Source organism: Dendropsophus ebraccatus, chromosome 11 (genome assembly GCF_027789765.1).
Source record: "Dendropsophus ebraccatus isolate aDenEbr1 chromosome 11, aDenEbr1.pat, whole genome shotgun sequence".
Lineage (NCBI taxonomy): Eukaryota > Metazoa > Chordata > Amphibia > Anura > Hylidae > Dendropsophus > Dendropsophus ebraccatus.
Window position 1 is genome coordinate 82,332,805 of NC_091464.1, and position 20,361 is coordinate 82,353,165.

Sequence of the window (20,361 nt, forward strand, 5' to 3'; positions counted from 1 at the left end):
ATCTATACACATGCAGAAAAAAATAATAATATATATATCCCAACATTTAACTTATACATGTATATAATTTTCCAAATGAAGAAGGGACTCTGGGAGTTGTAAATCACGGCAACAATCACCCAAGCAAGGTCACGTAACATTTTTTTTACCGTACTACTGTATACAAAGCCTAGGAGCTAGAGGGTCACAGGATCTCATTGGCTGACCCACCACAGCAGCCCGTCACCTATGTCTATTGTTCAGCCAGTGACCTGAATGCATCAGTCTGCAGTGTGTCTGACCCTCCCCATAAGCACGCTCCAGTCATGTACAGAGACCTCCCCGCATTTGCTTAGGAACCAGAGAGTTTCACCATCAGGAACGCCCCTCACCACGGGGAAGACTTTAAAGGGAAAATACTTCCAACTAGATGTCAATGCACAGGCATCAATGAAAGCAAGTGCTAAATCCACAAAACCCGAGTTCTGGTTCTATCTCTCCGGACGAGGAGACACATGGCTGAGTAGGTAGAAAGCCCTTTCAGAAGTCTATTCTCCTTCCCTGCACTTTGCAGTAGATGAATGCCCCATACAAGCCGCTATCTCCAGCCAACGTATGACAAAGGGGTAAAGCGGCAGGAGACGAAAAGCAGGAACGTGGCTATTGAGGACTAAATATAATGGATGGCACAATAGGTAAAAGCAGCCTTGTGCAGTGAAGCTTGCAATTGAAAAAAGCAACGTCTACCGCTGGCTTCTCCTACATGACAACAAGAAACTGCTTATAACAATATAGTCCTGAGCGACACATTAACTCCCCCCCAAAAAATACAGAACATGAATGAAATACAAGCTCATCTAAAGAATGCAATAACTCCTATACACCTGCATAATAGTCACAAACAATGCATAAAAAGCACATACAGAGAAGACATGCAGAAGAAGAAGAAAAGCATGCAACAAAAAAAAGAGGAAAAAAAACCTAAAAAGATCAGTTTTTACCATAAGTGCAATTACAGCAAAGACGAAAGATCAGGAGAATTTCCATTGCCCCAGCATCCAGCCATGTCTCATCCCCATCACCGTCCGGCACACGCCAATCTGCAGCCTTCAGCACAATAGCAGTCACCTAACATGCAGGCTAACACATAGACACAGACATGCACTCCATGCAATGAGAGAGGTGGGAGGGACGGCAGGAGAAGGAGGAGCGCGGCTGGGAGGAGTGTTCAAGGTGGACATCATCGGCATTTTAAAGAGGGATTTAGAGAAAATCGTTTCCCCCCTCACTTCTAGGCGTTTTACGGAATGCATTGTCCCCAATGTAATAAAATCATTAGCTAGGCTAGCAACAAGACGGGATCTAGAGCAAGCATAAAGGAGCATTAGACAGCTGAGCGAGCGAATCAATGATGTCAGAAAAGATTTCAGAGAAAAAGCCTAACTGAGGTAGATGGCAGGGCGAGAAAGGAAAACAGGCAGAGAATGGATGGAAAGGAGCAAGGTGCCCTGGTAAAGTGACGCTCCTGCACTGAATGGGTGAGGTTACTAAAGTGATGTCCAGTAGTTCTCAGGGTACTATTATCTGTCTCCCGTCACATGACCTCAGCTATAGCAACAGCACAAGTCACCTTGAGAAAATATGTTCCCTACACCAGACGGAGATGGCTCAGCTCAACCAACAGATGTTCCCATCTGCAATCACACAGCGAAAAAAAGGTGGTGATCATGGGACGAGATACCGAAGCCACAGACACAAAGGCTGGAAGACATCACTGACAGGCAAAGTGGCGTGCCCTACCTTCCATGGTAACAGACGTCGGCTGCTCCTTGGAGTCCTTGGGTCCTTTCACCTTCAGATTCTAAAAAAGACAACTTGAGTTAGAAGGGGGAAAAGAAGGAGAAGCATCCTATACAGGGGTTCCATATAATGCTCACACGTGATGATATAGTGGAAAGTTTAATTTCATGGTTTATTAGTAGAAGAATAGTCAATTGAATGTAACATACATTTCAGACATGCATTAAAGGGGTACTCCAGTCATTTTTATATGTAGCTGCCCTTGTGGAGAATATTATAAACATGATAGTTTTACTACACTCCCCTAGGAGCCTTCTGTGGTGTCTTCAGGTCCCTCCCTCACTGAAAGCTGCTGCTGTCGCCGCCACTTCTGCGTCAGCTCGCTCAGCCAATCACTGGCCACCAAGCTGTCCCACTTCAGTCAGTGAATGGCTGACTGGGATTGTAACTGCCAAGACTGGTCCATCTTGGAAGTGATGGCCGGAGGGTCAAGCAAAGGACCCTGAAAACACCACAGGAGGACCCAAGGAGCATGGGGAGGTAAAAATAGCAGGTTTATTATGTTCTCTGCAAGGGCAGCAAAATATATAAAAAAATTTTCACATGGTCGTCTTTAACTCGGCTTTATACATCAGCTTCAGCTCTGACCTTTCACGAGTACCATTTAGTGAATGTATTATGCATGTATGATTTAAAGCTAACTAGTAAAGTTGAGCAAAGTTCGAGCACGCTCCTGCTCATCCACACCAGAGCGTGCAGCATTAGATTAGTGGTGGCTGCAGAAGTTGGATACAGCCCTAGGGAGTAAACTGTTTACATGTTTCCCAGGACTCCTTAGGGCTGCATCCAACTTCAGCAGCGACCGCTAATCAAATGCCGCACGCTCGGGTTCGGATGAGCATGCCCAAAGTTTGCTCAACTATGGCAGCAGTCTAAACTAAAGGATGACAACTGAAGACCACAAATACCCGTCATATCAAACACACAACACCCCATTACTGGCAAGCGCCAGGATACGTATGCATGGTGGCGCATACAAGGTACTATTACTGGCAGGCATCACGTAAGGACCTGAAGACAAGAAAACTTTGAAGTGACGAATGGTAGCGAAATTAAAATAATGTTTCTGTCTAATTTAGGGGTTGGGTCTGGGGTTTGTCCTAGGGGTCTAAAGTTATTTAGCAGTTTGAAACAATTTAGGGGGTCAGTGCACTTAGGGTTATTGTCAGGGGGGTCTGAATGAATTATGGAGTCTGTTTGGAGGTCAAAATTAATTTAGTGTGGGGTCTGATCAAGTTAGTGGTCTGGTTTGAGGTCCAATCAATTTAGGGGTCTGGTATGGGGTCTAACCACTTTAGGGGTCTGGTATGGGGTCTAACCACTTTAGGGGTCTGGTATGGGGTCTAACTACTTTAGGGGTCTGGTATGGGGTCTAACCACTTTAGGGGTCTGGTATGGGGTCTAACTACTTTAGGGGTCTGGTATGGGGTCTAACCACTTTAGGGGTCTGGTATGGGGTCTAATCACGTAAGGGGTCTGGTCTGAGGTCTGATTAATTTAGGGGTTTGATGTAGGTAGGGTTCAATAAATTTAGGGGTCTGGTGTCAGTGCCAATCAATAAAGTGGTCCGATTTAGGGTCTTAATTTTACTGTATGGCATATAAATTAATTAATTCCTTCATTCTGCAGCATAAAGTTTGAATTCATTTTAGTGTCTATTGTCTTGAGTCTAAATAAGTTTAAGGGCAGCTATAATTTACTTTATATAATTTAAAGAGTCTGTTGGGGGCATTGTCACAATAAGGCTGGGTTCCCACACAGTATTTTTGCTCAGTATTTTGCAACCAAAATCGGAAGTGGATTAAAAACACAGAAAGGCTATGTTCACACACTGTTAAGATTTACTGGATGGCCGCCATTTAATGGCAAATAACGGCCCTTATTTCAAAACAATGGCCATCCACTAAATATCAGCAGTGTGTGAACATTGCCTTTCTGTTTATTTTAATCCACTTCAGGTTTTGGAGTAAAAATACTGTATGTTAACACAGCACCTGGTAAGGTTTTAAAGATTATGACAATGCCACCTTCACTGAGTTGAACCGACTTTGCATAGAGAAAATCAACTTTTCTAATAGTCAAATAAACTTTGTGTTCATTCTGTGTCTCCCTTACTGACCTAGTAAGTTAGTGCTAGTTTAAGCGACTCTGTACCCCCCCCCCCCCCCCCAAATCGCTTGTACCTTCAAATAGCTGCTTTTAATCCAAGATCTGTCCTGGGATCCGTTCGTCAGGTGATGCAGTTATTGTTCTAAAATACAACTTTTGATCTTTCAGCCCTGTGTCGAATTGGTGTGGCCTAGAGTGTGTGTGCCCTAGGCTTGCACCGTCCCTCCTCCCCACCCTCTTCACCATTAGGAATGCCCCAGAGGAGATGAATAAGAGAATTCCTGCCCAGGGGCATTCCTAATGAGGAGGAGGGCGGGGAGGAGGGACGGAGAGGCGGTGCAAGCCTAGGGCACACACACTCTAGGCCACACCAATTTGACACAGGGCTGCAAGTTTAAAAGTTGTTTTATAGGACAATAACTGCATCATCTGCCAAACGGACCACAGGATCTTGGATTAAAAGCAGCTATCTGATGGTACAAGCGGTTTGGGGGGGGGGGGGGATTGTGGGTACAGAGTCGCTTTAAGTAATATAACTTATTTTGAATGAGATATTTTTTCCACAAGTTGGCCCAATCCTGGGAAGGTTGCAAATTCCCAGGAGTTGATTATGAAGGGAAACTGATGCATAATATAATAGTATTCCATCGATAATGCTTTATTCTTCTTTCTGCTTTAGTGTCTCTGTGTAATACGGCTGCCTGTCATCACAATACGCTGATGCTAGGCAAAAACATGTCAAAGGCATCAAGATGGGGGGGCTAAGAGCAGAAAAGCACACGGCTTTGTGTAACCTAACCCACGGAAGAGGAGTCTGTAGAGCACTCCTGGGTGTTGTGTGATAGCTGAGCACAGCGGACGGTAACCTTCACTTCTCCTTATTGCCTCCTATAATGGCCTGTAATTGCTACGCTTACGTACAAATCCTTGCTTCCAAGAAAGATGAAATTTCGCATGGCTGAAGATTTAGCGCATGAGATGTAGAGAAAGGTTAGTTGTGCTTCATGCGTTATCTACAGATTACTCGATGGTGGAACAAGGTGGAGGCACTTTGGAAGCTGAAGAATTGGCTTACACAAGAAGGTATAGGAATATAGTGAAGATTATGATTTGTAGAATTCATACAGAAGGTTACAGATTTTTATAACCTAAAGGCGTAACCTAGCTTCCCTCTGCAGGACATATAATATGGTGAGTTGGGGCCAAGATGGCAGCCTTCATTCTGCTAAGGGTTCTATACAACGAGATTATTTTCTTCAACATCTGCCCCAAATTTCTTTACTATGAGAATGTTTTCTCAACAGTGTATTAAGAGTAGGAATGGGGACCCATTGGCCCTCCAGCTGTAGCAGAACTACAATCCCCATCATGTCTGGACAGAATTGGAGTTTTGGAACAGCTGGAGGCTCCACATTCATGGTCTAGAGCAGGGATGAGGAACCTCCAGCCTCCAGCTGTGGCAAAACTACAATTTCCATCATGCCTAGACAGCCAAAGCGTAGCTTTGGCTGTCCAGACATGATGGGAATTGTAGTTTTGCAAAAGCCAGAGGGCCAAAGGTTCACCATGCCTGGTCTAGAGCAGGGCTGTCAAACTCAGGTCCTCCAGCTGTTGCAAAATTACATTTCCTATCATGCCTGGAGAGCCAAAGCTAAAGCCAGGCATGATGGGAATTGTAGTTTTGTGACAGCTAGAGGCCTGAGTTAGACACCTGTGGTTTAGGCACATCTTTCTACCAAGCAATATTAATACCCGTGGATTGGAAAGTATTAGTTTTGAGACACCTTGCACTAGTTTTATGCATATGACGGAAGGACCGCTGTGGATTATAACAGAAATTCTAATTGACCCTTTTCCATCTAAGGTTTAAGTTTAGCAAAACGGGTCCATACAAGATGAATACATAACTTCATTATTAGAGACGAATGGAAACACAAGGACTAGCACATTTTATGGCACATAACAATAAAAATGCCTCACATTCACACCCCCTGAGCTACATATTCACACCCCTTGAGTCTAATTTACTTACATTACATCCCACAAGCTTGATTCCCACCACTCAGTTCCTGCTCATCTGACTATTTAGGAAAAAATGCAGTCAGTTGTAAAGGGGAATCTAACCTGCTGATAGCTCCCCTACTGGGCACGGGCCCGGAGGTGGAAGGTGTGTCTCTTACCTTCATCCTCAGCACCATAACTGTGCTGCTAGCAGTATAAACCTCAGTCCGGAGAACCATTAAGAGCACTGCCCCACCTCCAGAGTGCACTCGCACAGACTTGCACAATAGGGGCGGGGCAGTGCTCCAAACTGTGCTCCGGACCGAGGAACGGTGCCAAGGAGGAAAGCAAGACACATACCTTCCTCCTCAGCGTCTCCTGTGTAATGGGGACATATCAGCAGGTTAAATTTGTGTAACCTGCTGATAGTTCCCCTTTAAATGTATAACTACCTACAACTTAGCTTTCATTGTATATGTTAATTTAAAGAAAAATTCCAACAAATATATATAATAAAATCTACGTTTTAGATCCCCTGGCAGTGATACGTACTTACCATTGGAGGCAGTGATAGGATGTAAGTTTTAAATGCTATATACCCCAAAATAACACTTTTATATGTGACTAGGTCAGACTGCCCGGCATGAGCCAAGAGATACAGTACTTACAGCATACAAACAGACCAGCTGAAGTAAAATGACAGATAATGGGCAATGCACTCATAAGTAGTAAAATTGGTTTCTGACTCTAAATACTAGGCCGCTATAAAGGTCGGGCAAGGTGTTTGGGGCCAATGTTGTAAAACAGGGCAATCAAGTTCTTTATTGATGGCAGAACGCACCCTGGAGCGCTGAGCACATGCTGAATGATAAGGCATTCTGTACGGGAGATAGGTGTTATGTAACCAAATTATCACCAACCTTTAACCTGCAGGTTTATACTGCCATCACCTGCAATTTAAAAGTGTGTGTATAATATGTGATTCTATCAGGCTGGCCTGCAGGAGATGGACTCCATAGACCTAAAAGGGGTACTCCTTTCTTTCGAATCAACTGCTGCTAGAAAGTGCCAGAGATTTGTAACTAACTTCTATTAAAATTCTCCAGTCTTTCAGTACTTAACAGCTGCTGTTTCTCATAGACGTTAATATTCTGGACAGCAGCAGCAGCTGATAAAAAAAAAAAATCTCCAGTCTTTCAGTACTTAATAGAAGTAAATTACAAATTTGTGGCACAAGTTGATTTAAAAGAAAAATTATTTCGCTGGAGTACCCCTTTAAGGTTGACGAGTGTAGACTATTTTAATCGAATTGATTGTTCATCAGCTGAAATTTAACATAAACGATTATTTTGACCCACTGATGACAGACTGGTTACAAGCCGAAAGGTGGTCAGATGGACTGGGAATTGTCAGGTGAAAAATCTTTCGGGAAAGAATATTTTTTTTAGAAAGATTGTTTTTCCTTCCCTCAATCTCATTGATTGTGTATGGGCACTCTGAACAACTTGGACTGTAATGTGTATGGCTGTGTCTATGAATTTAGTAGATGATTGTTTTTTCAACCATCTTCCTACATTTATTTAATACATATAGCCACCTTTACATTTGAGCCATATCCTGCATTGAGACGGATCAGGCAGAAAGTGAATTGCATATCTAAAGGCTTCTCTCAGCAGTGATTGACACAGAGACCCCAATCAACATCTGGGTGACAGGGCAAAGGGTTTTTTCCCCCCTTTAAGTGGCAGTAACACTTTAAATTATTGAATAGGGGTCAAAAAACCTAGGCTCTCCTGATGGATGATGACCATAAAGGAGTCATAAAAACAATATAAGTCTAGATGCAGTCTTAAAAGGGTTATCCAGCGCTACAAAAACATGGACACTTTCCCCCCTCTCTTGTCTCCAGATTAGTTCCATTGAAGTAAATGGAGCTTAATTGCAAACCACACCTGCACTGGAGACAAGAGAGGAGGAAAAGTGGCCATGTTTTTGTAGCGCTGGATAACCCTTTTAAGGCCCTATTACCCGGAACGATTATCGGCTCTATTCGGCTCTATTCGGCCGATATCAGCCATTACAGCCAATGATCGTCTTGTGTAATAGAACACAACGATCAGCCGACATGAACAATGTCGGCTGATTATTGTGGTCGTTTGTTTTTTAACATGTTGAACGACAAACGACTCATACAGCAAATATCTGCTGCCATCGCTCAGTGGAATAGGAACGGCGGCAGCAGACCGCTGCCATCTGTTGTGGGCTGCCTGTACGATTAAGTGATCACCCAGGCAGTCCTGCGGTACCTCTCCAGGGCCCCTCCGGTTCTCACCCGCTCCTTGCCCCCGCCCATGATAGCGGCGGCAGCAAGCGGGGAACGAGGAGCAAACGAGTGCTGACAGCGCTCGTTTGCTCCTCATGTTGCCCCGTGTAATAGGGGCTTTAGTCCTCCCCATTTGCTAGAGCCAAGATTTACTCTGCTTCAATTCTGCCAGACCCTGTGCTCAGTGCATTGAATTGATGGCCATTAATTTAAACGACCAGCATTACTTAGTGCCAGCATTACCTTGCAACATGCACTGCAGAGGAAACTTGTGGTTGGCCACTGTCTGCCGGGAGAGGGAGGCTGGCTTCCTTAAATTAACCCATGAATCCTTTCTAACACAAAAATCATTTATTCCTTTTTCAAGTATTTGGAATATCAAATAAGGGATCGACCTCCATAGCTTACAACCAACTTGGGTTAGGTTGATGACCCTTTAGAGAGATGACAAGGAGACTTCTCAACTGAGTCCCTGAGAGGCCTCCATGGTGCACATTAATTGCTCATTCACGCCATTTCAGGGGACAGGGCTAGAGATGGGCTGCTTGCCAGTAGTACACACAAAGGTACTTCCTTCACCTTACTTTTCTGACCAGTAACAACACAGCACTGGTATGATACCGCTCTGATGAAGGTGCACTGGACTGAACAAGCTGGGAAATTAATTTACAGTACTATAGATGACATGTGGAGGATAAGGTGGTTACGGATGCACTGGGATTGCAAGGTGCTATAAGTGCAAACGTTGAAGAAACAGTAGTAGTACAACATGTAACACTAAGCACTGAACTACTGACATAGTGTAGAGTAGTAGTAGAGAAGCCTTCATTTACCTTCCAGGTACAGTATGAATTACTTTAAGCAGGCAGACTGTCCCAAAGTGCTGGTACACAGCTCAGGCTCTCTCCTGCACAGAGCACACGCTAAGCCCCAACCCACTTCCTGTGTTCTGTCCTGATCTAGCTGTTTTTACAAATAAATCTTCACTACCCGAACAACAGGCAGCAGGAAATAGATTGCAAGGAAGACAGACAACTATTGGTCAAGAGCTGCAAGCTGTGAAAAATGGCAGCACCCACTTATGCTTAGAGAATACAACAATAGATCAGAAAAGACGTTCTAAAAAAAAAAAAAAAAAAAAAGGGACAAACTCAGGTGATCCAATAATCTGATTCTTTTGAGGACCAGAAAGAGGTAAGAGATGACCAGGTGACCGTGCACATCCTTACCTCTGAGATTTTATTGAACTGGTTATTACACTGGCTGCACTTCTCCGCCGTCTCCAGGGCACATTTGTAGTTATCCACAAAGGCCTTGTATATTCCCAGCTGACTGACCTGAAGAGGAAAAAAGTGAAGGACAAAGAAAAAGTTATTACCCAGTATAATTACAGGATGAATATATCCCTTCTATATAACGTACACAAGGAGGAAGCCATCCATTTAGCTTCTAAATAGAAGCAGAAGGGGTTTCCATGACAATGAGTTAGGGCAATAATGTGACAGCGGTGCACACAAGGCCAAACAACCAATCTAATATCCTACCAAATCCATAAACTTGTGTATTCACATTGCAGTCCAAGTCTATGAATAAAGTGCATTAACAGGAGGCACACCTATAAATGCATACATAATATATAGCAGCAACACAAGCTTAGGCAAAGGATACGCAATTAAACAATGTTTACGCAACTTACTTAAAAAAATAAAATAAAATAACGGCCACTGTTTTCAATGAAAACCATGGCCGTCCTTTTCAGCCTGGGTGGCATTGCATTGAAATCAATGGGGGGTATGTAGTGCTGCACTGTGTGTCTAGTGTTGCTGGGGGGGTATGTAGTGCTGCACTGTGTGTCTAGTGTTGCTGGGGGGGTATGTAGTGCTGCACTGTGTGTCTAGTGTTGCTGGGGGGGGTATGTAGTGCTGCACTGTGTGTCTAGTGTTGCTGGGGGGGGGCATGTAGTGCTGCACTGTGTGTCTAGTGTTGCTGGGGGGTGTAGTGCTGCACTGTGTGTCTAGTGTTGCTGGGGGGTATGTAGTGCTGCACTGGGTGTCTAGTGTTGCTGGGGGGGGCATGTAGTGTTGCACTGTGTGTCTACTGTTGCTGTGGGGGGAGGGGGTATGTAGTGCTGCACTGTGTGTCTAGTGTTGCGGGGGGGGTATGTAGTGCTGCACTGTGTGTCTAGTGTTTCTGGGGGGGCATGTAGTGCTGCACTGTGTGTCTAGTGTTGCTGCGGGGGTATGTAGTGCTGCACTGTGTGTCTAGTGTTTCGGGGGGGGCATGTAGTGCTGCACTGTGTGTCTAGTGTTGCTGCGGGGGGAGGGGGTATGTAGTGCTGCACTGTGTCTAGTGTTGCTGGGGGGGGTATGTAGTGCTGCACTGTGTGTCTAGTGTTGCTGGGGGGGGCATGTAGTGCTGCACTGTGTGTCTAGTGTTGCTGGGGGGGGGGCATGTAGTGCTGCACTGTGTGTCTAGTGTTGCTGGGGGGTATGTAGTGCTGCACTGGGTGTCTAGTGTTGCTGGGGGGGGGCATGTAGTGTTGCACTGTGTGTCTACTGTTGCTGTGGGGGGAGGGGGTATGTAGTGCTGCACTGTGTGTCTAGTGTTGCTGGGGGGGTATGTAGTGCTGCACTGTGTGTCTAGTGTTTCTGGGGGGGCATGTAGTGCTGCACTGTGTGTCTAGTGTTGCTGCGGGGGTATGTAGTGCTGCACTGTGTGTCTAGTGTTTCTGGGGGGGCATGTAGTGCTGCACTGTGTGTCTAGTGTTGCTGCGGGGGGAGGGGGTATGTAGTGCTGCACTGTGTGTCTAGTGTTGCTGGATGGGTATGTAGTGCTGCACTGTGTGTCTAGTGTTGCTGGGGGGGTGTAGTGCTGCACTGTGTGTCTAGTGTTGCTGGGGGGTATGTAGTTCTGCACTGTGTGTCTAGTGTTGCTGGGGGGGCATGTAGTTCTGCACTGTGTGTCTAGTGTTGATGGAGGGGCATGTAGTGCTGCACTGTGTGTCTAGTGTTGCTGGGGGGGCATGTAGTGCTGCACTGTGTGTCTAGTGTTGCTGGGGGGTATGTAGTGCTGCATTGTGTGTCTAGTGTTGCTGCGGGGTATGTAGTTCTGCACTGTGTGTCTAGTGTTGCTGGGGGGGCATGTAGTGCTGCACTGTGTGTCTAGTGTTGCTGTGGGGGGAGGGGGTATGTAGTGCTGCACTGTGTGTCTAGTGTTGCTGGGGGGGCATGTAGTGCTGCACTGTGTGTCTAGTGTTGCTGCGGGGGGAGGGGGTATGTAGTGCTGCACTATGTGTCTAGTGTTGCTGGGGGGTATGTAGTTCTGCACTGTGTGTCTAGTGTTGCTGGGGGGGTATGTAGTGCTGCACTATGTGTCTAGTGTTGCTGGGGGGTATGTAGTGCTGCACTGTGTGTCTAGTGTTGCTGGAGGGGTATGTGGTGCTGCACTGTGTGTCTAGTGTTGCTGGGGGGGCATGTAGTGCTGCACTGTGTGTCTAATGTTGCTGGAGGGGTATGTAGTGCTGCACTGTGTGTCTAATGTTGCTGGAGGGGTATGTAGTGCTGCACTGTGTGTCTAGTGTTGCTGGGGGGGGTATGTAGTGCTGCACTATGTGTCTAGTGTTGCTGGGGGGTATGTAGTGCTGCACTGTGTGTCTAGTGTTGCTGGAGGGGTATGTGGTGCTGCACTGTGTGTCTAGTGTTGCTGGGGGGTATGTAGTGCTGCACTGTGTGTCTAGTGTTGCTGGGGGGTATGTAGTTCTGCACTGTGTGTCTAGTGTTGCTGGGGGGGTGTAGTGCTGCACTATGTGTCTAGTGTTGCTGGGGGGTATGTAGTGCTGCACTGTGTGTCTAGTGTTGCTGGAGGGGTATGTAGTGCTGCACTGTGTGTCTAGTGTTGCTGGAGGGGTATGTAGTGCTGCACTGTGGTACTTGTTTGGTATTAGTAGGGGGTATTATGTGTGCGTTATACTGGTATTCAGTGGCAGTGTTAGGAGTAATAAGTCCTGCATAGTGGTATCTGGTGTTGTGCAGTAGTGTGTTTGTTGGTCAGGCCCCAGTACCAACATGGATTGGCTGGTGGGACCAGTAGAGGCAAAGCCTGGGAAGCCCTGCTTTAGGGTATGGGGCTACATGCGTTTTGGACACAGTAATGTCTGCTCCCTCTGGTCCATCTTATTTCCTGCTCAGCAGTAGAAAACAAACCAGCAGGATAAACGCCTCAAGGGATTCTGGCATTTACATTATTAACAGTGTATAATTCCCTCACATATTCTGCAGTGTTCAGTAAACTAAACAATAGCTTCAATGATATAATCCCATCACTTCTTATGAATAAATCTGGGAGGTGACTGGCTGAAGGGGCAGCTGTGTGTACAGTAAGTAAGTACGCTGCCATAGAGTAATGTAATGATTCCAGGTAATCACTAGTCATCTGGCAGAGAGACCCTCATCTTTGCTCTCCGACTCTCTTGGGAAATTATAAATATGCTGCATCCTTAAGACTCATTAATTTAAGGAACGTCACAGTTGCCAAGTAACAGGCTCGCAGTGTGACTGATGCTCCTCAAGATTTGTTAGACCTGGTAATACCTTGTTAAGTCAGAAACTAAACAGAAAATAAGGGCACAAGCGGCTCTGTAACTGGACAAAAATCTACATATTTTGCTGACTGACCCTGTTGGGGTACATAGTGGCGGCATAGATACTAAAAGTCATTTATAACCACTCAGGTAAGAGATATGTAAGTGTATATATATATATATATATATATATATATATATATATGTATGTATCAATGTGGCTGATACTACAGTGCCATCCCATTCATTTCAGTAGGGCTATGCTATAGGACCAGGCACAGCTGTTAGCTGCAGCACCACTGCTCCTTCTTCCTGGGGTACAATGGTGACATACCAAAAAACTGTCCTCACCATACACAGGGATGTTCAACATGTCAGTACTGTCTAAAGGAATAGGAGAGGTAAGCCACTGCCAGACAACTCTGGCATCGGCTTTTCCCACCTGTATGGTAAAGGCGCACCTTATACTAAAGTCTGCCTGACCAGCTGCCAGAATCAAGCAACAGTATAAGATGTATGAAGTCTGGAGAGAAGGGTCGGGTGTGATGGATTTCCAATGGCTAAGCCTTTTGTTCTTGGAGGGATAAGCCAGCACCAGAGCTGTTTTGTTGTGGCTTATCCCTCCCCTTCCTATAGACATCACATGAATGTTCAGACGCGCAAAATATTTACTTGTATGGGAAGGATAGGAGAGACCACATATATAGAATTTACTGCTATTAGGCTCTTTTATCAATTGGAAACAGTCTCTTTGAGAATTGGTCATCTAGTTTACCAGCGTTCACCATGCTATCCCGCTATTTAGGCAATTTATACCATCCCGAAAAGGACACTCTTGGCCGCTATCAGGTAAATGGAGCTCTATGGATATATTGAAATATACCCAATGTATTGTTTGCCTATAGGCTTTGACTGTGTCCATAGAGCTCCATTTACCCGATAGCAGCCATGAGGGCCCTTTTCGGGGTGGTATAAATTGTGTAAATAGCGGGATAGCATGGTAAACTAGATGACCAATTCTCAAAGACAGTGTTTCCAATTGATGAAAGAGCCTAATAGCAGTAAATTCTATATATGTGGCATCTCCTAGGACTAAACATCAAGTATTGATCATCTACTTCACAAAATGATCAATAAGACCTATTTCTGTACCCTTTAAAGAACCATTTTCTACAGTGTAAACCAAAGGTTTTCTAAAACAAGAAAAAGACTTGTGGGCGGAATAATATAAATTAACACAGTACTGCTGGGGCTGATACTAGTAGGCATTTACTTATACACAAAGCTTTCTTACTAAATATCTTACTCTATATCTATGTTCTGTGTTTCCAGACAGTGTCTTTTTTTTGCTCCCAAAGATGCACTCGGTCTTATTTTCAGGGCATGTCTTATTTTCCCATGAAGAAAAAGCAGAAACAGCGTGCGGTATGGCGGCTTCCGGCCATCATGTGGCGCTCACCACAGTACACTCGTACAGCACAGCAGGGACATCGTACAGTATGGCAGGCGACGGGATAACGGCAGACTGTGTGCAGCTCTACATCTGGCATCAGGGAACAATGGGGATGGCGGCAGGCAACGGGCCTCTTGATGCATTGCCTGCAAGTGACAGCCGCAAAAGGGAACATCGGGGTTGAAAGCAGGTAACGGTCTTCATGTCCCACACGCACCTACTCTTCAACAGATGATGAATTTAGGGGACAACGGCAGCGGGATAAGCAAATAAAGAATCCCAGCTGCAATACTTTGCTAGATCTTACTTTCGGGGGATGCCTTATATTCAGCAAATCAGCAAAACCTCTACTAGGTCTTATTTTTAGGGGAGGTCTTATTTTTGGGGAAACAAGGTATAAGGAAGCATAAAGATGAATGATCCAGTTGGAAGTTAAAGGCTGATAAAGTAAGACGTGGATTGGCCAGTTTATCACTGGTTACAAGGCTGGAATATACAAAACCCCAGGCCACTGTGGGGAGAACAGATCATGGATGCGACCCTGTAATACAGCATGTGAAGAAAGGGTGGTACTATCTGCAGTAAGAGACCACTGAATTTATTAATTCTTCTTGTCTTACCAGTTTTTGGAAGAGGTGGCCAACAGTTGTTTTGTTGTCCCATTCTTGCACACAGGGGCAGAGGTTATCATAGAAGTCCTTGTGGATCTCATAGATATCCTGGACCTTGTAAAATATGGCATCTATTTGCTGCATGGTTAGCACTGGCTGTGAGGTTGTGGCAGTGGCTTTCAGTGGCTTCATTGGCTGCAAATAAAACAGAACAACAATAAGTGATCATTGGAAATCAGTGGAGACAGGTACATCTCAAGCTGGAAAAATTCAGTGTGCCCTCAAACCTAACCATTTTCATGCACTACACTTTAGTTTTGTTGACCGCTGCCCCATTCAAACATGTTTGGCGGAGTTCCCAGCAGTGAGACCCTTACCAATCAGTTGCTCATCACCAATCCGACAGATTGGAGGGGAGCTTTTCTGAAGGGGAAACCCCATTATAGGTATTGTCTAAGGGGACATTCACACATTCAGTGTATGGTCCGTAAATATGCTATATGCTATTGAACGGAGTTCGGAGCTCACAGGATCATCACTCACGATGATGCTGGGAGCTCCGAAACTGTCAGTACAGTGAGTTCTGAATTCCTGTCTGTAAAGGCCCCATATTACAGTTAATACATATAAGATGCCTGGGTCAGTATGTGACTTGCGTGGAGCTACTGTATGCTACAGATTCCTGCGTGGCTGATTGTTATGAAGCTGTAATGCCTATGGGACCTCAGTGGTATTTTTTCAGGATTGGCAGGAGTCCCAGAGGGTGGACCTTCACAGACCATAATGTTATGACACATCCTAGTGATATCTCATAATATTGCAAAATGGGAATTCTCCAATTACAGTATGTGTCCCATAATAGGGTCAAAATGACAGACGTTATTGTACATAACACAATTCTAGGCACCCACCATTTACCCCTTAAGATATTAGATGTATAACATCCATTTTCACATCGACTTCCTATGCTGCACACAAGACAATGTTTTATTTCTCAATGTATAAAACAAGCTTATATTATATTTCATGCATGTCACTAAATAAATGATATCCTGAGCCCTGAGCATTAGGTAGGATTTATTAGTTTTGCCTCCTACTGTGATAAGTGGCGGTAATCCTCTTCCCTTCCCACAGTTATCTTACCCCTCAGATAGGAGGGGAAAAAACAATGTAATAAACAAAGAAGGACAGTGCAGCGGCATCTGGTTATAGAGAATCACTTCAAGGACACAACTTTTAGACATGGCCCTATTCAGGTCCATAAGGTGCCATAAGTTACTGCAACTGAAGCTGAATCTTCCTTTATTTAATAAAAATAAGAAAAAGTGCACAAATTACAGATTTAAAGGCTTCTTTTTCTTTATCAGATCATGTATGCCCCAAAATGTGTTCTATAATATGCCATAAAATGTAATAAATGTAATAATTTAATTAATAAAATTGGCTTTTTTTTCTTCCATGTCTGAACAGGCCCTCGTGTAATAATAATATTCTATAATAATATTTATTTGTATAGCGCCAACAGATTTCACAGCGCTTTTTTTTTTGCACACTAAAGAGGTACTCATGTAGGTGACTACCGCTAAGCAACATCTTGGCAACTGCCTCCTATTCCTAACATGGGTGACATGCAGTACATGTATTTCCTAACTGTCAGGAGACATCTAGGAAGGTCCCTGTGGTATCACATAAGGTGCAGCCCAGTTTTTTTCCCCTCTACATGACATTGTCCACATCATCCGAGGGATAAGTCATTGCGGCAGCTCTCCAGGTAAGCACAAAACACAAGAGAAGAATCAATTCTTTCTTTGTATTATTCCTTCCTTTTTCGATTCACTGTTGACATGAAAAATAAACGGCGTGTGTGAACCGTGACTGAGCCATTATAGGAGGCTTCTAAAATAATGTTAGATGATTGCGCCATTACAGATTTTATTTCAGTTTTTACTCAAGAATTATAACGCAGTTACTTCTATGGTGATAAAATCTATAACATTCACATTATTCTTTCCAGTTACTACGACTGTGATTTCTGAAGCACATATACATCGGAAAACTGGACAAGCACAAACCCCATTGACTTTAATGGTCTGAATATAGTGAGCTGGAGGCTGTGTTCAGGCCATTAAAGGGGTTACAAAAGCGCTACAAAAACATGGCCACTTTTCCCCCTACTGTTGTCTCCAGTTCAGGTGCAGTTTGCAATTAAGCTCCATTTACTTCATTTACGGAGTTTCAAAACCCCAACCAAACTGGAGACAACAGTAGGGGGAAAGTGGCCATGTTTTTGTAGTGCTGGATAACCCCTTTAAATTCAATGAGGCCTGTGCCTGTTCATACATGAATAAGCTGGCATTGCATTTTAAATGGCTGCGAACATATATATATGTGCTCCAGACGGCACAACTGTAGTGTGAACGAGGCTTTAGATTGCCCAGGATTTGAAAACATGGCTGTTTTCCTTGTGATATAGCACCACTCTTGTCCTGTTTGTAGTATTGCAGCTGGTGAGGAGTTGTAATGCTGCATGCAACCTGAAGAAATAAGCAGCCATGTTCTAATTCTGAATAACCCCTTTAAGAGGGTTGTCCAGGGAGAGTGAGAAAAAATTAGAACAGCTGAGTGAATAATAAATCAGGGATACTGACTGGTCCGATCTCTAATCGCTGCCATTCTAAAAAAGTGCTACTTCTCACCTCTTGCTGGCAACTTCCCAACAATCGGGAACTGCACCACCAATCACTACCATGTATCAATAAACAGTGGCCCCTAGCAGTATCAAGTCGGGCAGGTGAGTGACCCACTTTTTTTTTAGGCACCCGTAGCACATTTAAAAGTGTTTTCTTTCTCCAGCCAACCCCTTTAATCGTCCAAGTGTGGCGCTTGAGCCAGATGACAGGCTGAGCGCCTGAAACAGCCGTCGCTGCAGAGTTACGTCATCCACCCCCTCCCTGCGATGTAACGAAGACTGAATAAAGTGTATATGTTTCTAAGAAAATCGGTGCTGGAGTGCTTTCTTCTTCCCTGCTGTACAGATTTATGCTTTTTCTAATCCTGAATGACCCCTCAAAAATGTTTTTAGGACTATAAATTGGTGGCCTATGCTAAGGATCAGCCATCAGTGCATGACCGGTGAGAGTCTGATTCTAGAAACTCCACCAGCCGGTAGAATGAAGCAACACCTTCAGTGTTCACCCAGGCAAAACAGCTTATCCATGTGTGTTTGTGTGGATATCAGCTGTATTACCAGACAAATCCCTACTCACAAATGATCGTCCTAAGGGTAGGATTCCCACCAATCACTAACTGGCCTGAACACTGTATGAACATCGGCCGTTGTTTAACCTGGCCGGATAAAATAACGGCTGATGTCTGAGATGTTCACCAGCCGAAATAAGCCGGATGAACATCACTTTGTTTTAATTGGAATGCCGGCACATTAGGGTGTGCCCGCGTGTCAATTTACCATAGACGGGAGTTGTACTTTACACTAAGAACACAGGCTGTCTTGTATGGCCGTTGCTTACTAAATAGCGGCCACACAAAATAGACCTGTCAGTTATTTTGTGTGGCCACAGAGAACAACGGTTGTAGTGTGTACACTATGGCCGTGGTTCCATAGACTGCTATTTAATGTAGTAGTGCTGTTAAAAAATGGCCGTTGTTTAACAGCCAAATTCACAGTGTGAACGGGGCCGTTACAATCTGCAAGTCTGAATAGGACATTATAGAAAGTGATCCACTCTGCCCTTTACACAAAGCAGCACAAAATCAAACAAATTGTATGCACTTCATATAGTAGCCCGGCATTATGGGAATTGTTGTTTTTCAAACAACTAGAGAGTTGCAAGTTGTGCACCACTGCACTAGGAGAATTGTTTCATACAGAGGATACTTTAAATGGAATCTTTCACTAGGTTTATGCCACCCTAAAAGAGGGCAGCATAAACTAGGGACAGAAATACTGAACAGATCGGTGTGTTACTTACATTATTCTGTGCAGCTGTTCTCCTAATATGCAGGAGAATAGGATTCCTGCCACACCCCTCCCCCCCCCGCCCTTCAGCTGCTGATTGATAGGTGACTGCCTACACACAACTTGGATAGATAACTGCCAATCAACAGCTGGTGGGCGAAGTTTTCTGCTTCTAATGAATATACAGGACTACTGAGCTCATGCACATAATGGAGATAAATGTCCATGTTATTCAGGAGGAGATCTCTGGATCAGCTGCACAAAACAATGTGATACATCATTCTGTTCAGCTTCTCTGTCACTAGTTTATGCTACCCCGAATTAGGAGAGCATAAACCTACTGACAGAGTCTCTTTAACACTACGACATAGGTTGATGCTTTCCACAATATTCTGTTTTGCTATGTACAGAGTTGTGGTATGTATGGGCACATAATACATAATGATGTGGATAGACTCTTCAGAGCAGTAATGGGCAGTAGTACATGTGATAATAGGTGCATATATAATGGCACAGCTGCACCCCAAAAGCCTTACAACCAAGAGTTATATAAAGGACAAATTGTACTAGAGGTTTACCATAAAGAAGGAACAGAGGGGTTGCTCCTCCACACTTCCACATTTTGTATTAGCAAAACTATGACTGCGTTTACATTGATGTAAAGGTTTTACTCGTATCCAGACAAAACAAAGCTATCTAACAGCATGGAGTGGTGAGCTGATCAGGTAGGGTAACACAGGTAATGGGGTAAAACAACAGCCTGGATATCCTAGAAAAGGATGAAAGACAGGAGGATTATATTTAAATTTATAATATAAATATAATATATTTATAATACAAATTATAACATAATTTATATTATTTTTCGTATTCTAATGCTATTGAAACTAGAAATGCGCCCTATGTATCCTAAGGTATAGACCATTTCCCGATTCATGTTCATGTGATCAGCGAAAGAGGTAGACAGCACGGCTCCACTAAAACCTCCTGGTGCAACCGATCAGTCAATCACTGAAATCGCAGTACTCCATCCATATGCGGGGTCACTTTACTGCACCAATCCCCAATTGTGAGGATCTCATCTATAATAGGGCTGTGGCTGCTGCGGCTATTATAGGGCTGATGTGGCTTACTTCTGCAGGGATTGTACATGCGATTCATGTTTGGGGTTTTATATATTATACTGTATTTCCTGCATGTACTGTAACGTCTTAAAACTCCTGAACAACCCCCTTTATTGAAACTAATAGGAAACCACATAAAACCACCATTACTAATGCTGTAGGTATACACTCACCGGCCACTTTATTAGGTACACCTGTCCAACTGCACGTTACCACTTAATTTCTAATCAGCCAATCACATGGCGGCAACTCAGTGCATTTAGGCATGTAGACATGGTCAAGACAATCTCCTGCAGTTCAAACAGAGCATCAGTATGGGGAAGAAAGGTGATTTGAGTGCCTTTGA

At 44.2% G+C, this 20,361-nt stretch overlaps 1 protein-coding gene across 5 annotated transcripts in view; it reads right to left on the reverse strand.

Moving 5' to 3' along the window:
* Positions 1 to 20,361, reverse strand: part of ABR (ABR activator of RhoGEF and GTPase) — a 278,755-nt gene that overhangs the window by 88,429 nt on the left and 169,965 nt on the right. For all 5 annotated transcript variants that reach the window (XM_069946113.1, XM_069946114.1, XM_069946116.1 and 2 more), the window contains 3 exons: positions 14,925 to 15,110; positions 9,502 to 9,609; positions 1,780 to 1,840 (listed from right to left, as the gene is read on the reverse strand). In XM_069946113.1, coding sequence (XP_069802214.1) covers positions 1,780 to 1,840; positions 9,502 to 9,609; positions 14,925 to 15,110 — 355 coding nt within the window. The remainder of the gene's footprint in view (positions 1 to 1,779; positions 1,841 to 9,501; positions 9,610 to 14,924; positions 15,111 to 20,361) is intronic.